The sequence below is a fragment of the Carassius carassius genome, chromosome 11 (assembly GCF_963082965.1).
Source record: "Carassius carassius chromosome 11, fCarCar2.1, whole genome shotgun sequence".
Taxonomy (NCBI): Eukaryota; Metazoa; Chordata; class Actinopteri; order Cypriniformes; family Cyprinidae; genus Carassius; species Carassius carassius.
In genome coordinates this window covers 10,075,025-10,100,205 of record NC_081765.1, presented here as the reverse complement: position 1 = coordinate 10,100,205, position 25,181 = coordinate 10,075,025, and the positions used below count along the sequence as shown (strand labels likewise).

Here is a 25,181-nt window from a genome sequence, read left to right as displayed (position 1 = left end):
GAAAAGTCCATGAGACTGACAACTGTTGACAAGTCTGTATTTCCATCCCAGTCCCAACTGCTTAATACATACGTCAAGACACGTACCTCATCTCATCATTGGGAAATAGGGTAATTGTTCTCTCTCATATGCTTTCTTTCTATATCTCTGTTCCTCCCTCTCAGTCTTGAAACTTACCTCAAATGACATTCCTCTCTCCTATCCTTTATTATTCTGACAGAGGAGACCAGTTTCCCTCCCTTCATTTAGCTTTGTCTCATCTCCAGTGTCTGACATTGTCTGACATTTCTCATAGCGGGCAGATGGAGGGAAACATCACTTCTTATTTCTCTGGGTCCTAACTCGCTGGCATAAACAGTACTCTTCTGTGACCTCTGTGGACTCAAGTGCACTGACTGGCAGAGACATTTCTGCTTGCTCATCTTCCTTTTGTCATATGTGATTTACTTACTAATTAAAAAATAAAATAAAATAAAATAAAAGGAGAAATTGTAACGATGCATGCAGTTCTTGCTCATAAATGTATCTGTTTACATACTCCTTGCAGATTCTGTAAGATGTTTAGAATTTTGCAGAGATAAAATCATAAATAGAATTTTTTTTTTAATTAAGTTTTTAGTACAGCCCTGAAAAAAAAAACTCTGTACATACATACATACAAGACACAATAATCACTAAATTTACAGAAATTAATCACATTCAAAAGGACTTAAAATCATATGTGATTTAACAAATATATATAAACTGTTGAGCAGGAACATTTGTGCAAATTCAGATATATTTTTCTGTTTTTTATTTGTGTGGAAGGGCCCTTCTCAAAATCATTGCTATCTAACTACTGTGTGAATTCTGGCTGGTGGGAGAAGATGGGGTTAAGGGTCTTTTGTCCCCTCAAGTGATGTATAATCTCTATTGCTCATCCATGAAAAGTGACCTTCTCTGAGATCACATTCATGGGGGAATATGTCTACCACCCCTGCTCTGAGTATTTTCAGTCTCTTATGTTTTTCTTTTGTTTAGTAACTCTATTGTTTGCTAAGACTTCCAGCCATCCTCAAAAAATCCAAGATGGCAGAAAAATTTGAGAAATAAATAATAATACATGTTCCATTAAATTACAAAAACCATACATGAAACTAGTTGTAAAATGTCTATTCTACCTAATTTTGTTGAGTTCTATTTATTTTTATTAATTTTAAAGTCTCAATAAAATTTGTGACATTTTCTTCTGTATTGTGACATACTGTACATCTGAGTGTAGCAGATTATTGAAAAAAATATAATAATTGTAGGGTGGGGACTTCTATCAATTGGATTGGATATTGAGGTGTTGGAGTTCCTTAAAAATGAATGAAAACTTGCAGTTGATTGTAAGAAAAAGGCGGGGTTTAAGTGGACTAAATCATTAGAGAAGTCTGTTGTTTTCACAAGAAGATCGAGTTAAAGGGTTAGTTCACCCATGAATGAAAATTCATAAATCTTTTACTCATCCTCGAAGCATCCTAGGCGTATGTGACTTTCTTCTTTCAGAATAATCCAATCGGCGTTATATTAAAAATTGTCCTTGCTCTTCCAAGCCTTTCAATGAGGTAAGTGGGTATTTGTTGTCAACAGTTCAGAAGACGTGAAAAACTGCGCTCATCTGTAATAAAACGTCACTCACACGGCCCCCTTTAGCAGTGGCGGTTGTAGGATTTTTCTGTAACAGGGGCCGATAAGGGGCCACACGTTACATTCAGGGGCCAAGTACAGGGTACATTCAAGCCAGAGGTGGAAAGAGTACAAAAATATTCTACTCAAGTAAAAGTACCATTACATTAATGAAATTTTACTTAAGTACAAGTAAAAGTACCAGTCTAAAAAATCCACTCAAGTAAAAGTAAAAAGTAGCTCATTTAAAATTTACTCAGAGTAAAAATTACTTAGTTACATTTTAACCAGTGGGAGGGAGTCAAAAATGGGACAGACCAAGGGTGTCAAACTCAGTTCCTGGAGGGCCACAGTCCTGCACAGTTTAGATATAACCCTAATTAAACACACCTGATCCAGCTAATCTAATCATTTAGGTTTATTTGAAAACTACATGATATGTGTGCTGGAGCAGGGTTAGGGCTATGGCCCTCCAGGAACTGAGTTTGACACCCCTGGGATAGGTCTATTAATCTCAAACTAGTTGTTTTTAATTAAAGGAATCAGTTATTTAGAATAATAAAACATTTGGGCTGTTATCTGGCAAATCAGTATCAACAAACTCATCTTTTCAATACAGAGGAAATGCAAAAGCTTCATCGGACGTGGCATTTAGATGTATTACACTGTTTAGTGCAGGACAAGAATGCATTTAACCTGCAGTTACAAATGCATGAATAATGTTTTGATATGCCAGACATAAAATGTTGAATACTCATTTGAAATTATAAAAACTTAATTATAAAAAAAAAAAAAATCAAAAGATACTTTAAATGTGAAATTAAAATGGCCAGTATGTGTCAGCAAGTCACTGTTAATAAGTGAGTCATTGCGATTGAACCAAATCATTTAAACGGTTGATTCATTCAGAAACGAAACACTGTCATGTTGCTCAGAGATGCAAAATTTTGCTTTGGTGGCTGTGTTTGGAATAAATTTTTGTTGTAGAAATAGAGCAAAAACAATGGCAATATGGTGTCTAAAACGCAAGTCTCTTAGTTTACTGTCCTGTTGTAAAAAAAAAAAAAAATATATATATATATATATATATATATATATATATATATATATATATATATATATATATATATCAGTGGCGGCTGCTGGTCTTTCAAAGAGGGGAAGCTCATTTTCGGCCTACATTATAACCCTCTGATGGTCTTCATTTGTAGTGACACTCGGGGTCTTTTTGACCCCAGACAATAACATTTCATTTTGTAATAGTAAAATATTTAAATTTTTTACAAATATAATTTTACTCTGTTCATTTATGTTTTTACTAAACTTTGTACAGTTTTTGGAGGATTTAAATCTTTTACATTTCTATAAATAAATAAATATTTATTTAAATAGGCTTTTTTTTTTTTTTTAAAAAAGAAAAAAGCATTTCAGGTAAAATTCACTTCATAAAAGACCCAGATTTCTAACTTTCATACATGGGGATACCATGGATAATTTTATAAGGTTTAATGTAAGATTTTTGCCCATTTTTGGGGAAATTCAGTTTAAAAATTGTAATAAATCACTTTAACCACTAGATGGCTATAGTGTGTGTGTGTGTGTGTGTGTGTGTGTGTGTGTGTGTGTGTGTGTGTGCGCGCGCACATTTTCAATCTGTCTTATTTACCAATTTAATTTTGTGGTGGTTCTGCATTTTACAAATATCAAGAAATATTGCCGCAGTTTGTCTTTCGAATACACTTGAGAAATCCGCGATCATGGGACTGAGCGTGAAACAGCTTCGCCGACTTCTTATGGTGCAGACCGCTGTCAGTCAAAAGGAGATCGACAGATCCTCCAATCATCACGCGGAAGCCCAGTCTTCATTCACCTCCAGAGACGCTGAGCGTCCGTGGGCGGGACATAATCGCAGCATTTATCCAATGACCGTCTAGCTTCGGAGCACTGAAAAAAACTGTTCAAAGCAGCCCCATCGAAGTCAATGGACGCTCGGCTTCAACAGGGAAATGCACTGTGACGCTACGGGAATGTATGAGAAGAAAATCGAGTCAGCCGACATGTAGCTGATTAACACAATACATAATACACAATAGTACATATTTGACCGTTGGGTTTTTTTACATTAGAGGGGAAGCTGAGCTTCCCTTGCAGTCTTAAAGAAATCCCCACTGATCTATATATATATATATATATATATATATATATATATATATATATATGTGTGTGTGATTATGATTTTTAGAGGAAAAGACAGTATTCTTTGTGTGATTTTGATTCTAAATGATTTTGATTGATTTCATTCTAAATGCATTTCAACAGACTGAATCACACAGTGAAAAAACACTCTAAATGCGCGCGTACATCATTAAAACAACAATTATGATATTATCGCAGACAATATATATCGCACACTCCGCACCAGTCTTTTTGGCTAATTTGTGCAAAACCTCTTGCTAAAATGTCAAAGCACCATTTTAACCACCAATGCAATGACGCAATTATTTAGCTCACCTCTATATGCTTACGTGGGGTTGATGTCTTGTCGAGATTTTATAAGCTGCTAGTTTGGTCTTCCTAGGCAAGCACAGCATACACAGCATAATAGAGCATACATATGGCCAGGGGTTCACTTCATTTCCTTGAGTTCAACTTCAGAATATGACTGGGTTTCGTTTTCAGCGGTGTCTGCACCACTAACGCCTGTTTTGTCCGTCTGCATCTTTCTTGTGATTTTAGCGCCAGTTTGCCATACCTTCCAGGGAGCGATTTTTTTTTTTACTCAGTAATTAATGTGTTTTAAAATGTAGCGAAGTACAATACTTCAAACAAAATATACTTAAGTAAAAGTAAAATTACAGATTAAAAAAAATACTTAAAAAAGTAGAAGTACACAAAAAAGCTACTCAATTACAGTAACGCGAGTAAATGTAATTCGTTACTTTCCACCTCTGATTCAAGCACACAAAATAATTTATTCAGTACGGTGCAAATACATTTCGGCAGTCATTCCTTTTTTTTCAAACGCTCAAATAAAAAAATATGAGCCAGTAAAGTTATTAATAATTTTTTTCATTTATTTATACAGTGCATAAACCACCCAACGCATCACGTTTTACACATTTCAATGACTAATTTGTGCTGTGTCCAAGCAAACACAGCACTGTGATGTTCTGATTTGCAATGATCTCTAAAACCACCATTTCTACACAGTGCTTTTTTCCAATTAGAGAACCCTGATTCTGACCTGAATATAGACAATGGGGCATTTGAGAGCGAAAAGTGGTGACAAGGGTAGCAAAAAAAAAACAGAATACTCCAGCCACGTAAAGAATGTACCGCCTTTTTGTTTCCATGGCGACGCGTTGTACTTGTCATGCGACACAACACAGCCGAAATAGATCTGTATGACACATGGATCGCTTTTATTTTGTTTTACCTGTTTTATTCGAAATATTTGCAAACATACTCACTATATTATGAAATACCTGATATTCCGATTCTGAAACATGTGCAAGTAAATATATTTGGTAGCTTAAACACTTCTTTATCGACCGTGTTAGTTGATCTATAGCGGGTGACAGGCGCGGCCATGTTGGTTCGCACTGAATCCAAGCTGTGGGATTTACAACACAAACATTCATCCTCTCCTCCCGAAACACATTGAAGTAGGTATCCGGTAAACTCGGAGAAGGGCAGAGTAAACTTTAGTAACCTACACAATCTGTATATGATATCAATAAAAAAATGAAGTCAGATTATATTTGTAAGGATCATTATTGCCGTTTCCATATTCACCGGAGTGTATTTTACAAACTATAAATGTATGGTTTTGCTAGTACTTATGTGTATTTAAATGTCTTAAACCTAAAATAGGCCTTATATGTTTGAAAATACTGAATAATTGTGATAATATGACCAGCGCTCAGCGCATCCGATCTGGCTCAGCGCCAGTCAAAGCACAAAGGCAGATTTAAATTCAGCAGTTGGTGACGTGACTCACGGAAAGTTCTAATCACAGGATCACACCGGTGTGATTGTACGCTTTAGGGACCAGCCAAGACTGATCACACCGGTCGCGTCAAAGGGTTAACAAGTTTATTGGTTTACTTCGACAGTGCTTCCAGTGCCCCTTCCACAATTTAGTTAAAAAACCTAAAATAAGTGAGAGCAGCAGCTAAAAATCCTTTCATATTTTAATGACAACCAACAAGAGGATTTGTGACTCTCCAAGAATTGTCTTCAAATTGGATAGATAGATGGATTCTTTCTCCCGCCTACTGGCATAACGTCAGAGAATGTTCTGGTATCGCTCAGGCCAAAGCCATTCACAGTCAAAATTTCAAGAAAATATAATATAAAGCCAAGAGCTCTGCTTCTTCTCCCAAGTTGCATTGTCACATTACTGCCGCTAGTGCCACCAATTGTTTGGGGGTGGAATTGCATCTGTGATCGTTGTGAAGAATTCTCCGGTTGCTCTTCTCGTCGACGATTGATGGAATGGCGGCCAATCAGATTTTAGCAGGGGCCAGGGCCCCTGTGGCCCCGCCTCTAGAACCGCCCCTGCCCTTTAGCGAATCCATTCATTTTTGTAAGATAAATATCCAGATTTCAAATGTAATAAACATTTTTTTTTTAACAACAAATGCCCGCTTACCCCCATTGAAAGGATTGGAAGAGCAAGAACAAATTTTTATATATAACTCAGATTGGATTATTCTGAAAGAAGAAATTCGCATACACCTAGCATGCTTCGAGGGTGAGTAGAAGATGGACAAATTTTAATTATTGGGTGAACTAACCTTTTAAGGTATTCTTATTAAAAATATTGAATATATATATATATATATATATATATATATATATATATACACACACATAGATAAATCATGCACAATAAAATCTATAAGATTAATTTACATAAGACACAGAATAGAGTGAATTGTCATGCCAAAAATCATTCAGTATCTGGTGTGAACACCATTTGCCTCACGCAATGTAACAGATCTCCTTCGCATAAAGTTGATCAGGTTGTTTATTGTGGCCTGTGGAATGTTGGTCCACTCCTCTTCAATGGAGATTTAACCCATCCAAAGTGCACACACACAGAGCAGTGAACACACACACAAACTGTGAACACACACCCGGAGCAGTGGGCAGCCATTTATGCTGCAGCGCCCGGGGAGCAGTTGGGGGTTCGATGCCTTGCTCAAGGGCACCTAAGTCATGGTATTGAGGGTGGAGAGAGCACTGTACATGCACTCCCCCCACCCACAATTCCTGCTGGCCCGAGACTCAAACTCACAACCCTTCGATTGCGAGTCCGACTCTCTAACCATTAGGCCACGACTTCCCTCTTACAGGTGAACTGTAAGGTGAACGGATTATCTCGGCAAAGGAGAAGTACTCACTAACACAGATTTATACAGATTTGTGAACAAATCTGAAAAAAAGAGAAATAGGCCTTTTGTGTACAAAGAAAAAGTCTTAGATCTTTGGGTTCAGCTCATGAAAAATTGGGGCAAAAACAAAAGTGTTGCGTTTATAATTTTGTTCAGTATATTTGTCACACAGAGTTGCTCCCTATGCAAAGCATTCCAAATCAGTCACTTAAGAGGTTCCATTACAGAATAATATGTAGGGAGTAGACAGCAAGACAACTAGGTTTTGAAATGCCAAGTTATTTTCTATATGCTTACAACTGAGTTATTTTTTCTCACTCATTTTATTTTGTTGCAGTCTCTCACACATTTCATGTTTCTGTCAGGTCAACTCTGTTGCCAGTGTCTCTAATCACAAAGTTAAAGGTGGAATAGGAGATTTTGGAAAATGCTAACATTAGCCTGATATCACTGAAAGTGAACGTCCCACCCTCCCTGCAATTGCTGTCCAAAGCCACGCCCCCTGAACACATTTATGCTCACGGACCAGAATACCAGAGACAACATTACTACAATAGGCTACATCAGCGGTTCCCAATTCCAGTCCTTGTTCCAAAGTGAAGGAAACCCCTGCTCAGGGAGTAGAGAGCAATGAACACGGTGTAGGGGTCATATCAATTGGAACACAGTTCATTCTAGTAGCTCGAGTTTCTTGGTCCTGCGCTTTCCACAGAATATATAAATACAGATTATTTTTATTTTAAATTTAGACCACTTAACTTAAAGATTGCTATCGGTATGTGAAGAGACCTTCAACCAGCATAACACAAAATGTTTCTGAAAAGAATCACCTATTGCACCTTTAATATATTAAAATCAAAAGCTGCATTAAATATTCCTACAGTCCATTCCTCAGTTAATTCGTTCATCTTTTTGCCATCATATCTCTATCCGTCACCCACCCTTCCATCTGGCTTTCCCCCATACTGCTTTTTCATTCCTTCTGCTCAAGGGGGCTGGGTGAGCGCATCTGTTGTGAATGATAGCAGCGAGAAGACGCATCCTTTCAAATATTTCCTCTCACCATAAGAATTATCAACTTTTTTTATAGTGGTTATAGTGATAGAACTGCTTCTATGCAAACAACCATCACCTTGACAAATTGTTTTTAAACATATTGTGTATGGTCCATGAGAATGAGTTATTTATCTGTATAAATTATATAAATGTGGATTAGAGTTTTGTGGATTAATAGGAATTGCATTATTATTATTATTATTAAATATTTTTTTACATTTAAGACCCCTCTAGTTACAACATTGTTGCAATATCCATGTATGGCATACGAGTTTTACTGCAAATGAATCCCGGCACTCCGAGCAGATGCAGGAAGAGGAGGGTTAAATCTGTGACCTGGATACACATGACAGGCTTTATTTTGGTCTCTTTCTTTTCATTTCTCTTGCTCTAACAGTTGTTTCTCTCTCTCTCTTTATAAAGTAGAGTTTATGTGTGGGTTTGTGTGGAGGTGTTTGGCAGATAGACAAAGATATGCACACATTCATGTATAGTCATACTCACTACACTCCAACACAGTGAACTGAATTCACTGGTCAACATGGTGGTGGAAATGCAATGTAATCAGTCTGACATGCTTTACACGATCTCGCAAACACACTGCAGACTTCGCAAGTTTGTAATTTCCATTGCTGGCCTTGTGCATGCATAAAGGTGTAAATCCAGAGCAGAAGGAATTAAGCTTGTCAGAAGTAATTTGTGGCCAGTTAAACACTATTGGTGAGCTGTTAAGCTGTCAGGATTTTGTCCCTGCACAATTTTAAACAGGGTCTCGGCAGCCACTAGTGTCCGTCGCTAGTGCTCCTCTTGATAGTGATGGTAAGTTCGGCTCTTTTCAGAGAGCCGGCTCTTTTGGCTCAGCTCCCAAAGAAGAGCCGGCTTTTTCGACTCCTGAATGGCTCTTAATTTAGGATTTTTTTGTAGGGCTTTGTTTTATCATAACTTTGTAAAAATTGATGGTTTGTGTGTTGAAAAACCTTTCATGTGCAGTGTTTTTATGAGAATCCTTATAATTGCCTAATTTTGTTTATTTATTTTGTTACAAAACCATTCTTTTGTTTAATATTTTATTCAAGCAATTTATTGCACAAATTAACAACAAAACTGCAAATAAATCCACAGAACTAGAACCAAACTCAAGCAAACAGTAGCCTATTCAATAGTTCACGCTTACATATAATTAGCTGAGGTATGGAATGCGTATTTGGCGTGCTGTCCGGGGAAGGGCTCCGAGCTCGGGAATGGCCCGAACCTAGAGTAATACACAATACACAGTCTCCCCTCCATTAACGTTGTTACGACTCGTTAACTTGCAGTGGAGTGCCGCTTCACTTCATACCCCCTCTCTGTTTTTAAATAATGTTATGATCCCATATACTCACATCTGATTGGCCGTGATGCGATTGATGACCAATCAAAACAAAGTTCTGCCTTGAGGTAACCAGCCAAAGGAAAAAAAAAAAAAAAACCGGGAGCCGCCTCTGCTCTTCTGATTCACTACAAAGCATCGGCTCTCAGAGCCGCATCTTTTGCGCATGACCCATCACTACCTTATTGAGTTCAGGGGAGTGAGGTTTACCTGCACAGCACCTACCTGCTGGCCAAGCTCATCAGCCAAGCTTTTACCATTAAGATAAATGGAAATTGTAACAGAGAATGTACATTTCTTCAGATCTCTTTGCACATCATGATGTCAAGATGTTAGGAAAGAAAAATGTGTGTGATTGTGTATTCTGCATTTAGACAATTAATTATTTCTAATTAACAGCGTAATTGTCAACCTACAACGTGCTTTCATTGAAATATGTTAATATTAAAATATCTCGCGCTTGTAGCGCGCCGCACTGCAGTAGCTAACTTACCTCAGCCTCTCTCTCCCTTAGCCCAAAATTAATCGCATTCCCTCTCTCCTTCCCAAAACCTACTTCCTCCTCTCATGATCACAATCTCCTCCATCCATTCCTCCCTATCCGCCTCTCTCTCGCGTTTCGAAGGGTGTGCGGAGCGGTGGGCGGGGTTAAGGACGCGTCAATCAGCGGCGCTACAATAGCACGTGTGGCGGTCATGGTCATGAGCGGCTCGGTGGAGGCGACGCGACTGCAGGCTGCTGATAGGAGAGGAGAGAGAGAGAGAGAGCGAGCGAGCTGTTACCGTCACCTAATCCATCCACTTCTCCTCCGTCACTACAACCACAACCTCCTCTGCAACCTGATCGCCCTTTAATAATGCACGGGGAGGTGAACCGAATATCAGCGGCCGGGCTTTGAATGATGTATCACACCGGTTACTACAGCACCGCACCGGAGAGCCCGATCCTGTAGCTGTCACCCGCGGAGAAAATGTCACATCATCATTTCATCAAATGCTGTGAGTAACGAGCCGCGAGAGAGGCGTCTTTCCTTACATGCATCTGCCCGTGATGTCATTTCGTCAATGATGTCATTTGTCAATGATGTCATTTTGACCGTTTGCTAGAGAGAGTGATCGAGAGGCAGGAGAAATTGTGACTTGTGCATGTGTGTATGTGTGAAGTTACAGCAGGATGCGGCAGCAGTGTAAAAGTTGACCGGTGGCTGCTGGATCTGGTGTTGCAGGTGTGTAGGAACCTCCTGAGGGAGTCTGCCTGCTTTCAGACAGACAGCCGGTGGGTGACAGTCTGACAGCCTCTGCAGGATCCCTCTCTAGTGTGTAAAGCTTTGTATTTTTGGTGGGTTTGTGGTAATGAACACACCTCTACAAGAGAAAGTGTCAGGTAGGATAATGGAGAGAAGGAAGGGAGTGCTTTAGACAGAAATGGATATAGCAGTGGTGGCTGGGAGGACGGAGATGTTGATGTGGGAGAAGGTGGTAATCAGGAAACATTTGTGTTGCCAGCTGCAGATGAAAGGCAGTTGTTAAACTTGTCCCTTTGCCACCCCTCTCTTTTCATCTTTATTCAGATAGTCTAATTCTCCTTCTTCTCTAATGCTTTTTTTTTTCTCTGTATGTTTTGCTCATTTCTGAACACACACCCACACACCCCTCTGTTGCTTTTAGTAGATTATATTATGCTTTTGCTCTGTTTAATGATTTTTTTGTCTGTTTGTGGCACTCTCCATGGATGGGGTACAAAATGGGTCCAGAAAAAATATATTTTGCATAACCTACACTACAGAAAATGTTGCTGTCATCTTCAGGAGGTCAAATAAATATTTATAAGCTACTTTATTTTCAGTTCATTTAAATTAGGTTTGCAACCTTAATTTGTCTGGTATTTGTTTGCAGCTATTAATAAACATATATTTCCCATATACACACACACACACACACATACAGTATACACACAGTTGCAATCGAAACTATTCAACCCCTCAGAGACTGCAGTAATTTCCAAATACAAGCTTTTCTGAAGAGCCAGGATTTTATAAAAAATGCATCTATAACAGTTTACTGGCATATTAAAAGTGGTAATATCAATACATAATGTAATATTTTTGAGATTAAGGATTTTTTTTTAATAAAACCGCTATGTCATATTTATTCAACCCCAATTCAGCATTTATCACTTTTTTTTCTCTTTTTTTTTATAGTGGGGAACAAAATTGTCTTAAAACACAATTAAGACTTTAGAAACTCTATTAAAAACATATCCTATAAGTAAAATTAGCCCATGCATGTGCAAGAAATAGTTTTATTACAACAGCTGGCAGCCTTATTCCTTAGCTTAAAATGTGTTGTACCAGAAAACCTTTTGAAGGTGTTGAAGAGAAAGAACATTATCTTAATACATTTGATCAAAACAACTGAGAAAAACCTGATTTGTACAGCCAAAGACTTGTAAGATGACCCGATGAAAACATTTAAATTCATAGTATAAGAACACTAGACAAGTCGGCCTATGACCTTTGTTGTTGGGGCATCTTGCCAAATTCCACTCTTGATCCAAGAATAACATAAAAGGCCGACTTGAATAAGGTCAAATTTATTAGGATAGACCTGTGTAGTTCTGGAAGAATGTTTTATGGACCGATGTGATAAAACTGGAACTTTTGGACCCATGGATCGGTATGTCTGGTGCAAAAAAAGGCAAAGCTTATAAACAGAAGAACACCATCTCCATGGTCAAACCTGGAGCTGGACCAGTCCTGTAATGGACTGTATGTATTACTGTTGCAGGAAGTGAAAATTATGACTGTATGAAAAACATCAAAGATTCTGTGAAGTATCAGGCCATTTTGGCAAGAATTGTAAAGCCTTTGATGCAAATATGGAAGCTGATGATCAATGGACTTTCCTGCAGGACAGTCATCCCAAAGTACACATCCAAATCTACTTCTGCTTGGTTCAGGGATCAGTCATAGAATGTACTTGAGTGGCCTGTTCAGTCTCCAGATTTACTCTCATTTAAAATATTAGGTTAGATTTGAAGAAAGCAATGGCAATGTGAAAACCAAAGATTATCAGTGATCTGAAAGCTTTTTCCAGCGAGGAATGAGCCAGGACTTCAGTAGAGAGATGACAGAAGCTTCTAAACACTTACAGGCTGTGTTTATTCATGTTCCTAAAGAATTAAAGATTCTGGACAAAAATAGATTTTTGGGGTTGAATCATTTTGAATATGAATGTTTAGAGCCAATTAGATTTTTATAATTCTTCATCAATGTCACATTCTCAGAATCACTCAAATGTGTATTAAGAAACTTTCTCTAATAGTTCACTGATGCCTTTGTCGGATTGTTTTCATAAAATTTATCGGCAACAAAATGTTTTTGTGTGTTAGTATATATATATATATATATATATATATATATATATATATATATATATGTATGTGTGTGTGTATATGTAAAAATCGGTAAGCTGAAATATCGAGTGGTGGCTTATTGCTGAAGAACTTTACTACAGATGGTTTACAACTTGTTCAGTTACCCACATATCATTAACACATTAACTCATTTACTCTTCTTTCCTGTGTGTTTGAGCGGACAGACTCACCGGTGGCCAGTGCCAGAGGCAAACAGTGAGAGAATGCGCAAGGTCGCACACTCGGGTGCAAAGATAGCAGAGCATTGTGTGTGTGTGTGTGTGTGTTGCTGTAGAGCGTGTTTATATGTGTGACTAGAGCACTTCTCAGATCCCCCTCAAGGTTTGAGATGTAGTACAGGAGACAAGTGCATGCTTAAAGAAACCTTTCACAATTGGATTTGTCTGATCCAATCAGTCTTGTGAGAGGAAAGAAGGGAGTTTTTTTTTTTTTTTTTTACAGTCATTGCATCCTCTGTGTATTCACAAACTTGAGTATGTTTATGTTTGAAAGACAAGAGAGTGTGTGTGCTCTCTGTCTAATTTATGCTTCCCTGTTCCCCTGCCTCTTATATTAACAGAAGCTTGTACAGTACTTGTGTAAATCAATTCCTGATAGCCTGGAAGCGGAGACACAGAAGCAACCAAGAAAAAGGAGGAAACCTCACCCATCTCCCTCTCTATCCCATCATTCCTGCCATTCTCTGCCTCTCTCCATGACTCGTTCAGTCACACATAAGTGACATATTTTAGAATCAGTCAGAGGTGTCACCCAACACAGCCAGCACCCATGACACACTTCACGTGTGTCACATCAGTACTCTATAAGACCGGCTGCATTTGACAGTTGTAGTTAATAGGTTCAGGTGTATACTGTATAAAATCAGCATTGTCAAAAATGCTAGCTTTTGCATTAATTTTTCTGTGTAAATGTTTAGATTATAAATAGTATATTCTCTGTTTGCAGCCCAAACTGAATATTCCATTGGCTTTTACTAAAATATTTTTTATTATATTTTATATATAAATGCCACTTTTGACCTTTTAATGGTCTTGTACTAATTCATCTTTGCAAGAATCTGTTGTGATTAATTAGAGAAACAAACAAACAAAAGCAATATTGTTCTGCTGTTGGTGGTCTTAACACCTAAGTTACAGCATAAACAAAATTAATAAAAAGTTGTGTTGTGTGCATCTGGGCTATAAAGTTGTGCTTGAACACACCACGGGCCTATAGCCAGCAGCAAACTAGCATGTACATTTTGCATCTGCGTGTGAAGAAATAACTTTTCTGTATCAGCAGATTGCATTATTCTAGATTAATTAAAAAGTAGGACTGCTGCATTAAAACCGGAATCAGACCTTGCTTGCTTTTTGAGTTTGAATCATATTGATTACTTTCTTTCCTTCAAACGGCTTTGTCAAGTATTTATCCCAGACAATCAGCTACAAACTTGTTTACATCTCACTGCTTTCTTGTGTGTAATGCCCACTTTTCACAATCCAATTTCTCACAGGTGGATAAAATCCCACCCTTGCTTCTTTCCTGTCCGGTTTTATTCAGAAATGCATCACGTTGTAGATGCACTGTAGGTAGCAAATGCTGTTTCAGAAGAGGTTTACGTCTTTAACAAATTTCAAAGGCTTTGTTCGCTTTAATGTATCCATCTATTAAACTGTAACGGACTCTCTCAGTGTAGGTTGTAAAGAAGACCATGAAAAACAGACAGCAATGAATGAGGTCAAGATGAAACCACTGGAAATGTTGGTGAATGGTTGAATAAAAAAATGGGTGGATTTTAATGTAAAGTGGATGTAAAAAGGGAACAGAGAAAAGGTTGATGGCTTTATTAGATAGAGACAGAGTTGAAAGGAAAGACTGCAGTGGAGAAAATCTGAAGAAAGCGATGATATCGACACAGGGTAGAGAGAAATACAGTTCAGTACAGACAGTGAGTTCATTCCAGCTTCACTCAGTCTAATGCTGGGACTAGTAGTAAAGCAGCATTTCGTTTCTGCCTTTTGGCGTATGCAACTGTTCTTAATGTCCAAAGCCAAACTGCTTTCTGCTCCTCACCACTGGAAATGTATTTGACTAATTATGCAGATACACAATCATACAGTAATTCTTGTTTTGACTTGTGGTTTTTGAACTATATAATGTTATACTATTTTATATGATTTTATGTTGAAGCAATAGTTCACAATTTCTGAAAATTTCCTTATTAACTCCGCTTTATTCTTCCAAAAACTTCTATCTTTTGTAGAAACAGACATTTTGAAGCTCGTTTCACCTACAGTATAGCTGACAAATAAACATGCAAACATAATGACAAAATGCCCCCTTTAGACGAACTGTTCCTTTAACTCTGCCTTTACCCTTGTAGAACCACAGACAGAGCATTTTACCACACTTTTTCAGTGTATTCCACATGCAACATGCAACAACATGTTTTGCTCAAATCACTGCTGCTGCAACTGATTCATTATGCGTCCATGTCTTGACCTACATTCAAATGCTTGCTTCTTACCAGTCGCCATTGGTGTTCAATTCAGACGCTTTTAATTTATTTCTAAATTTTACTATGTGAGATGATCATCAGCCCCTAGTCTCCCTTCATAAATGGAATTGCGAGCCCTTACCAATGCCAGGCAGAATGTAGTTGGTGAATATTCCTCTGCACACTTTTAATCCACATGATCTTCACTCTTGGCTGTGTTTGGATCATGCTTGTTTCATTCCGTGACTAAGAAATGTGAGTCTCTCAGAAATATAGCTTCATATGAGCTCTGAACCTGTACCATACAGTCCTGTGATTTATACTGTATTTTCTGCCATGCTACTGTCCCACTGTCCCACATATCTGTGGCTTACTGATAGCAGGCACAGGGTGAGATGAAAGCTCATGGCTAATTCCCTTTGTTAATGGAATTGCGTTCATGCTTCCACTGCCTGTGTGTTTTCTGGGAATTTTTCACTGACTTCAGCTTATGGTTGAGTCTTGTGAATTGTGTTCAAGGCTTTAAACGAGAATGTTTTCCACATCCATGTTAAGTGGAGCTGTGGGATTCCCTACTGCTCTTCGTGTGTCTGACATTGCTGTGCATTTGAAGGGCAAATGTTAACGGCACTGCATTTAAATCTGTAAGCTTTGAAGTGCAGCAATTATAGCACTTACTTTAGGAGCTGTGGGTCTTAAAGGTGTGTATTTTTGTGTAGGTTAAAAGATGAAGGAAAAAAAAAAATTCTCAATCCTCCTGATGCTTCACGTTGAGAATTGAATATGGAGTAGAGCTGTAGCCCCTGTAGTCTGGTGTTGGGTATTACCAAATAAATGCACAATTCTGGATGTTGTCAGATGTTAGGTGAGATGCCAGGAGTGTGAAGACCTTATGTGGTTCCTCAGAGGTTTACTTCATAGCTCTTCTACAGCATTCCTGGGGAGAGACAAAGGAGAGAAGCTTTGGAACTGATTTTAGGGTAATTGGATTCTTTAAAACCAAAGGATTATTTAACGGAGGTGCCGGAGCTTATTTAAAAATGTCTTTAATCTTCACAGTCCTATCAGAGTGGAGGCTGAGTCAGCACAGAGGGAAAGAGAGGATGTCTGCTGCTTTCCTCAGTGAAGGCAGCATCAGAATGTAGAACTGAGCAAGATTGGACGGATGAAAAATTCTCCTTCTGCGTCCTATTCTTTTGCAGATCTTAGGGAGAGATATTGAAATGAGCATGAAGAGGAGTTTTTTTCCCTCTTGCTCTCTTGCTCTTCTGACAAGGTCAACAAGAACCGATGACATATCAGTGTTTAATGTAAGAATTAATGGTTTTATTTATAGAAAGTGTAGAAAAGTTTTGTAACAATGTGAAGTTTTACTATTTCAAATAAATGCTGTTTTTCTATTCCTTTGAGAATCCTGAAATAAATCACGTGCTGGTGGTGTTTATTACTTATTTTTTAAATGGATGAGTTGTACCATATGCTGCAAAGAGAGCAGCCAAAAAGTGCATTTTTTTATGTCTCAAATACTTTTATTTATTTATTTATTTTTATTTCTGAAACCATTTGTTGTATTTCTTTCTTTTAGTCACTTTATTATTAATCTAAAACATGGAAGACACGATGTATGCAATAGGAGGTATTTAACTATTAAACCGATATCATTCTGACTCCTCCTACACTTTGGCATGTTCTTGTTTGCCTTAAGTCAGATGTGGTTTGGGATCAACAGCTTAGGTCTCCCTCTCTCTTTTTCCGTTTTTGTATTTTGTCCTGAGGCTGTTTTTAACTTAAATTGCCTTTCTCTAGTTCATGCGTCCCATATGCCTCTGTTTACCATCCAACCCCTCCTCTCACATGTGCCCCTCAGTGTAATACACAGTAAAGCAACTATATGCAAATTGCCTTGCTGAATGTTGGCAAATATGTGTTGTTCAGTGTCCGTTTGATTATCATAACTTCGAGCAGAGAGTACATCGCCTCTCAAACCCCGAAAAAACACTTCTTTATCAGTACTTGTCTTGATTTCCAGTAAAACTCCTAAACATCAATAAAGCAAGTTGCGTTTACTTCAACAGTATTTGTGTTAAAAATATAGCCTTGACTCAATTTCATAACCATCTCAGAGGGCTGTTTTCCCCTCAAGGTATTCTGACATCTGACTGTGGAAATATAATATATTTGACTTAAAAATTAATAGAAGTTTTAGCTGTGTGCCTTTTTTTTTGGTTTTGGGTCTTGGAAAAAGATTAAAGTAATTGTCTTTGACGTTTAAGTGTGTTAATGCATTTTCTTCACTATTGACATGGAGATCCAGCGGAGCTCAGCAGTCGTGTTCTATTTTTATGGTTTAGGAGTCAAATTAGGTTACTGAAACTCTACTTTCACTCGCAGCTCTAAAAGGTCCCGAGAGTCTATTACATCAAATTGCCTTTTGAAATGTCATGTGCCTGACCTCTTATGTCCTTAAGGACAAGGACTTTGAGAGAAGCAGTTTCTACAGGTTGTGGAATGGGCATTTTGTATAACAAAATTTTAATTTCCATTGTTCACATCACATTACATGTACCATCTGTCTCTAGAATTGAATATGAGTTCTGCTTTTTGAGGCCGTGTTTCCCAACCCTCTTCCTGGAGGCACACCAACAGCACACATTTTATCTGACTTCTACTAACACACTCATGAGTTTAACCAGGTGTGTTTGATTAGGAGGAGTTCCAAAAACTGGAGGTTCTGTTGTTATGCCTCCAAGAACAAGGTTGGGAAACAAGTTCTATTCCATTGATTTTTGGCCTTATGTGTCAGTTCTATTAGTAGAATAGAGTAGAACACATAATTTGTAATCATACGTTCTGTTAAATGAATGAGTGGAACAGAATAGAATATATATTGCTGCCTTCATCAGATAATGATTCTGGGAATTGATGACAAAGAGGTTCTGTTGAAACAATAAATGGAACAGAAAATAACAGATCGTACGCTGTTCCATTAATAGAACCGATGATGTCTGATGATTCTGTTAGACTAAAGGGTCTTTCTTCATTGGAAGCTGTTTTTTTTTAAATAAAACAATATATTGTTTTAATGAGAATCTAACGATCGGCTTTATCGACTGAATTACATTAATTTAAAATGGGGTCAGATTAAACTGTGTGAGATAAAATAAGGGTTTTAAAAAGATGACAACAAAAAAATGTAGAATGAATAAATGGTGCATTTACAATATTCACAATGAACTTAACACAATAAAACTAGATAAATAAAATAGAAATCCTAGGCTGTAAAAAGCAGAGAGTCTTTCAGTTCCATACCCTTAAAACAGTCCTTAAGAAATCCAGCGTGTTGTAAGTTCCAATGTAAAAGTGTCCACCGTGTATATACAATCCAAAGAAGTGATAATCCAATAAAAGTGAGATGCTGGAATGGCAAGTCCTTAAAAATAACTCCTCAATCCAGCAGCAGTGATCGGTCAAAGACCCTGTCTGTCTGCCATGCTGTCTCCTTTATACTGTTCATTTCCTATTTCCTGTCATGTGATCAGTCACATGACAGGCAGACCCAGACTCATTTAAAGACATACACATGTTAAAATGGTTAAGAGGAATAAAATGGCTAAGACAACATGAAAACCTATTTAAACTTAAATATACTTACAATCACGGCCACATTAACAATAGGGCTAGGCGGGGCTAAAGCCCCGGGGCCCAAGCAAGGAGGGGGCCCGTGATTGGCTGTGGAGCAGATTGACTACTAGCCATCTGATTGCCAAAGCCTTACCATGCCCCACACAAATTAGCCATGTTATTTAGTGGCGCATTGCTGTATATTCCATGCATTATCATGTAATCTTTATCATTAATATTATAGTGACTGTTCGCAAAGACCCGCCTCGTTTAGTTAGTGTGTGACAAGCCAGGCCGCTCTCACGAGTCATGCACATCATGTTCTCACTCGCGCAGTGAAAAATACATTGCGGGGCAAAGACTAACGTTACACTGAGTGATTACGTGCTGACATACAAGAGAGAGCTCAGAGCAGCTAACTGGGTTGCCAACCGTTCCGTATAATACAGAATCGTCCCGTATTTGACACATTAAAGTCTTGTTCCGTATTGAAATGAGACGGAACACACTTTGTTCCATATTTTTTAATAAATTCAGTGCAAATCCATGGCAGACACACGCATATAACTTGGCTTCTAATATATGTCAGACTATGAAAGAAGACTTTTGTTGGCTATGATAAGAACAAAAAAACCCTGACGGTGCTGTAGATAGGCCTACTAATTTCTCCCCATTTGTCTATGATCAGCGTAGCTTTTTAACATCTTGGAATATCATCAGAGAATGCCCTTTTAATTGATCATTTCAGTCATTGTGAGTCACGTATCGTAGCAATGATGACAAGTGACAACAGCGGGAAATGTAAAAATGTCTGTAGAAATGCAGTCTAAGCCGATGAGTTTTGAATGTTATATGTTGTATTTGTATAAGTAAAAAATAAAACTTATTATATACAAATCCATTGTTTATTGTTGGCAAAATGATCATGATAGCCTTTATATTTCAGAATTATGTGGTTCAGTCTTGTATATTGATTAGGCTTAGGCTACTTTGCTATTCTATAAATATATAGGCCTAATAAGTTGTATTATAATATGCTATAATGTATGAAATATATTTATCTAAATGTATCAATTAGTTTCCACAATATTCACCAGAAGCCATAATTTCAGGGGTTATTTTTCAAAATTTTCTTCCGTGGGGGCATGTAACCGGGAGTGAATTCATTTTGTAAATGCTCGTTTTGAGACCATGGTGAACTTGAGATGGTTTTGCACACGGCACTTGACTTGAGTTCAGACCCTGAGTTCTTAAAGTGACACAAGCTGCTAATAAAGCTGCTGTCGCCATTTGTGTCAGGCCATCCTTAAAAATATTTTGGTTTGCAGTAACAGTAATTTTTTTTTAAAAAGAGGGTCGGTAGGTCTGTCTTTTTTTTTTTTTTTTCAAGTTTCAATGTAAAAAAAAAAAAGTAAATTTTTGTGATGGTGATGACGTCGGTATGAATTTAAACAAATTAGCATATCGTGACGTCACTGACTGGGTCGTCAACCCGTGCCTTCTGGCGCATCATTGCAAACCTCATTTTGATGCAGGCTATATAGACCACAAACAAATTTAAATCTTTGTCAAAAACATGTTTATTGCATGAATTTCAGGTGAGAAAAAAATGAGGTACTGTTTTACTTGCATCCACCGCTACGTATCAATGCAACGTACAAATGAGAGAACGTTTACTTTGCTTTCTTGGGTTGTCACTTTTGTGAAAAAAATCCTGTTTGATTTGAGTGACGAGTGTTCATTGAATCGATTGTAAAATCGATTTTGCATGTCTAAAGTTTTATACGGCAAATGACACTAAATATAGGTAAATCCACGGACAACAGGCAGGAGGAATGTAAAGATTCAATATATTGGTAAAGACCAATATTTCTGATGATTTATTGGCATGAAGTTACGTGCACAATGACAAACAGGAGTGCAACATTTTCGAAAAACAATAAGCAGAGTGCTTTCTCATCTTTCACCTCGTATACGCGCACGAGATGCGATGACAATATATGTGTCATTGCATTATAAGGTTATGTTAGCCTATCCAGTTGAAGCCACTTAATTTAATTAATTTAATTTTCTAAAAATATCTCGAGACTTTATGTTGGGTTTTTGTTCCCCATCCCACTGCATCTCATGTTTTTAAATGAAAAAATGTATCCAGTGTGACTGGTTTTCCGCCCTTTTTATTTATTTAACAATGCATGCATACATGATGCTGTTTTGTTTATAGTTCTTTAAGCAACTTAATTAATAATAATTGGTTCATAAACATTATTTTAAATGTTTTTTTCACAGTCATGTATTCTAATGCTTTGAATAAACATGCAGTAATATTTTGCTCGATGCGCTATCTTGAGCCTCAGGAGAGAAGCAAAAAGCTTTTCTTCACCCTAACTGAAATTATGCATTTAAAATTCGAATACAATTCAAATTTTGATCATATTTAAGTAAAAAATTCGACTTTAGTTTTTTTCAGCTATTTTGACAGCCCTAGGCGATTCAAGCCTGAATAACGGCTGAATTCACATTTCTGTTGTAAAAAGAGAAACATTGTGCAGAAGTACTATTTGCTGTTATGCGTGTTTGTCCGAAGCTGCAGTTGCTGTGTGACGCCTGTTCAAAAAAAAAAAACCTGGAAGCGCTCCGAGAAAAGGTAGTTAAAATCATTTTCTTATTTTCGTTTTCAAAACTTGTGTTGGTTGATTCGTGCTTGATTCGTGCAATAGATTTTCGAACATAAAGTGACAGTCGACACGGTCACGGTTTTAGACTAGAGAGGAGAAGGGATGGGAAAAGACCTGGGCACAGTTTTTCCAGAACTTTGTGCCAAGTTAAAGCAGTGTCGAGCTGTTTTAATGAATTTTTTTAGATGTATTATGGTGCCCGAACCCGTATGACTTTGAACCGTGACCGCGAACATTTAGTTTACTGCAGCCGCAGCCATCATTACCAAGCGTGAACCGTTGACTCTGACATTGAGTGAGATTATGAGACGAAGCGAACGCACAGGCCACAGTGTGACATCCGTGTAAACACAGATGACTCAAGGGTTTTGTTTTAATTAAAGAAGATAGCCTTCATTTGTATGTAGGCCAAGGCAATTGATATATTTACAATACTTACTTAAATATAATGAATAGTATTTTATTGCGTTTGTATTAGTTGTTTGAAGAGTAAAAAAATAATTGGTCGGTCTTAACGCAAATTTACAATGGCAAGTCGGTCGGACTAAAAGCCAAAAAATAATAATAATGGAGTCGGTGCTAAATTGAAAGGGTCGGTCAGGTTACGGCAAACAAGAATATTTTTAAGGATGGCCTCAATGTTAATCAAACATCAGAAAGAAAGTAATTTACTGCCCTTGACTGAATCACTTTTGCCAAATAATTAAGAATGAATGTTGAACTTATAGTGAAAATTATGTATTGTATATTGGATTACTTTATACAACACAATGTTATTCAGTGCTTTAAGTTAAGTATCTATTTTCTTAATTGTATATTGTAAAGCAATTGGCAACTGTAAAACAACTTCAGCAGTGTTTTAGAAAACTGCGGGGGGGGGGGGGGGGGGGGTCCTGAAGTAACTCATAGCCCCGGGGCCCAGTGAGCTCTTAATGCGACCCTGCTTACAATCATTAAAATATATTGAGCAGGTTAAAACGTGTGTCCTGTGTGACAGTGTCACAATATGATTGTGACGAGTGGGGCGGGGCCGAGAGCAGTGGGAATGGAGCGAGGCCGGTGGAGTGATTGGGAAATGAGCGACACCTGCTCCACTCACTGGTCTCGAGTCCCACGGAGAAGATCGGAAGGATACAAAAGAGGAGCGACGACAGTGAAGGACGAGAGAGGACCAGGCCTGGGCTTTATTTTGTATTTGGTTTTTTTAATTTGTGCGTGACAGTCATCCGCGAGGGGCTGTCGCACTGTTTTGTGTTTATTTTGTTATTAAAGTCGTTATTTGAATGTCCGCCGGTTCCAGCCTCCTTCTTCCCGATGATTATGAAGTTTATGTTATTACAACAATAGTTAAAACGTTTCTTACTATAGTTATTTTAAATAGTAACAATATGTTTAATATTTTGATCAAATAAATGCAGCCTCGATAAGCATAAGTGACTTCTTTCAAAAACATTTAAAAAATCTTCCGGATTTCTGTCCGGACCCGGTGTTCCTCCCTCTCACCACCAGGGGGCGCCACTTCCATTCTCCCGGACTCATTACATTCACTCCGCACAGCTGTCACCCACTCACACACTTATGGTCACTAGTTCGATACACCTGTCACACACTCACACACACAGCTGTTCCCCATTTGTTCACTAGTATGTAGTTTTGTCTCACACACCACTCTGCCTCCTGGATTATTGTAATGTCAGTTGTTTTACGTAGGTTTCTCGTGCTCGTCTCGTGTATTTCGGCTTGTTCCCGGTGATTGTTTCTGTTTTGTTTTTGCCATGTTGGCCTTTTTTGTTCTCGTTATAATAAAGTGTCTCTTCCCTGCATTTGGACCCAGACCTTGCTCTTTCCACGGCGCCGTCTCTACTGCGCCATGACACAATAATATATTGAATGACAGTGGATAGAATAGAATAGATTATTCTGTCCACATTCATAGAATAGAACAAAACAGATAATTTCCATCATGATGGGTTCAGTTGACTGTATAGAATTGATCCTTTTGTCTTCATCAGAAGCCGTTTCTTGTATAGAATAGAATATGATTGCTGGCATTGTGACCCTGGGAAGGGTGCTGTATTGTCAGTGGGGTTTTTGGCTCTGTTTAACAGGCATGAACATTATGACACTTTGTGTGTGTGTGTGTGTGTGTGTGTGTGTGTGAGTGTGTGTGTGTGAGAGAGAGAGAGAGAGAGAGAGAGAGAACAGAAAGAGCTCCCTCTTTAATTTGTCTACAAAGGCAGACTTTCAAACTTTTATTTCCATTGCTGAAGGGCTTCTGGTGACCTGAATTATCGGAGTAATTACAGATTTGCACTACGCCATGTCTTAGAGGGAGAGAGAGAAACCGTTCTTCCTGCTGTCATTCCTGAAACAGCGCCTCGAGGAAGGGGATTGATGTGCGTGTGATTGCTGTGATAGAAGCGGCCGCTTCAGCAAGGTCAAATAAACTTCTTGTAATTCATCCAAACTTTTTAGTTGGAGAGCTCACACACTCTCTTTCTTCTAACTGTATTTCTTCTTCATCTCTCTCCGGGTGAGATGGGTGGTGAGTGACTTCATAATGCATGATGTGTGCGGCTGGCGCCGGCTCAGCTGCAGGCGGAGGATAGATGGGATGTATGAGAGAATGATTGAGCTGCTCTGATTGCAGCAAATGAACCTCGAGGAGAAGGGCAGCCAGCTTGACTCAAACATTTTAAGCCTTTAATTATTAATACGCGTAAAAATTTCCTTTCAAATGTAAATGGTGAATACATCCTCTTGTGTCTGTGAGTGAAGTGGTGGTGTGTCCAGCACATCTTAAAGTACATGAAATAAGACTCATGATCAAATAGTAAGGAAAGGTGTATTAACTATCGCTATTCCTATTTTGTTCTTCAGAAATTTTCAGCTTTGCTGGCATTTTCAGCTTTGCTTTCCCCACATATCCTCTCTCCACTATATAATAATAAAAGCTGAACTCAACAGCAGAGATGTCATAACTCTATTTACTTTGGATTCAGTTTGTTTAGTGGCTGCTGCAACAATTTGTTTTCCGGACATATAGTTCTGTGTTAATAATGGATTAAATTTAATCATCCTGCATTGTTTGTTATTCCATATTTCCATAATTTACCCAATTATTTAATTCTGTTCTCTTGGAAGTTCATGCCAGTAATTGTTTAATAAATGCCATTCAATGACCTTCAGTATATGTGTCTCAGTGGGTACAGTTTTCTCCTTTATTTACAGCCTCTTCCAGATCCTAGAGTGTTCAGCAGTTCTTTACAGTGTGTGTACAGGGATGGCGTTGGCTTTGTTCCATGCAACTGCAGGAGAAATGCAGAGTCATGATATTTCAGTCTCTAGTGCTGTGTGTGGAGAGAGTCTCAGCTCTCTCAAGGTTAAACAGACACGCTACTCAGCAGACGTTGCCAGATAAGATTTGAATGCTTTGAGAACTACATAGATCTATCTATCTGTCATCGGTCTTGTCCTGACTTTAGTGGTTAAGC

At 38.1% G+C, this 25,181-nt stretch overlaps 1 protein-coding gene across 3 annotated transcripts in view; it reads left to right on the top strand.

The window, feature by feature from the left end:
- The window catches only part of LOC132152747 (unconventional myosin-XVI-like), a 217,292-nt gene that overhangs the window by 30,276 nt on the left and 161,835 nt on the right, over positions 1-25,181 (top strand). For 2 of the 3 annotated variants that reach the window (XM_059561609.1, XM_059561611.1), the window contains exon 1: positions 10,189-10,472. The exons of the other annotated variant lie outside the window; for it this stretch is intronic. In XM_059561609.1, the coding sequence (XP_059417592.1) occupies positions 10,445-10,472 (28 nt within the window). In that variant the 5' untranslated portion in view covers positions 10,189-10,444. Of the gene's footprint in view, positions 1-10,188; positions 10,473-25,181 lie in introns of those variants that run through there. 3 annotated transcript variants of the gene reach the window in all.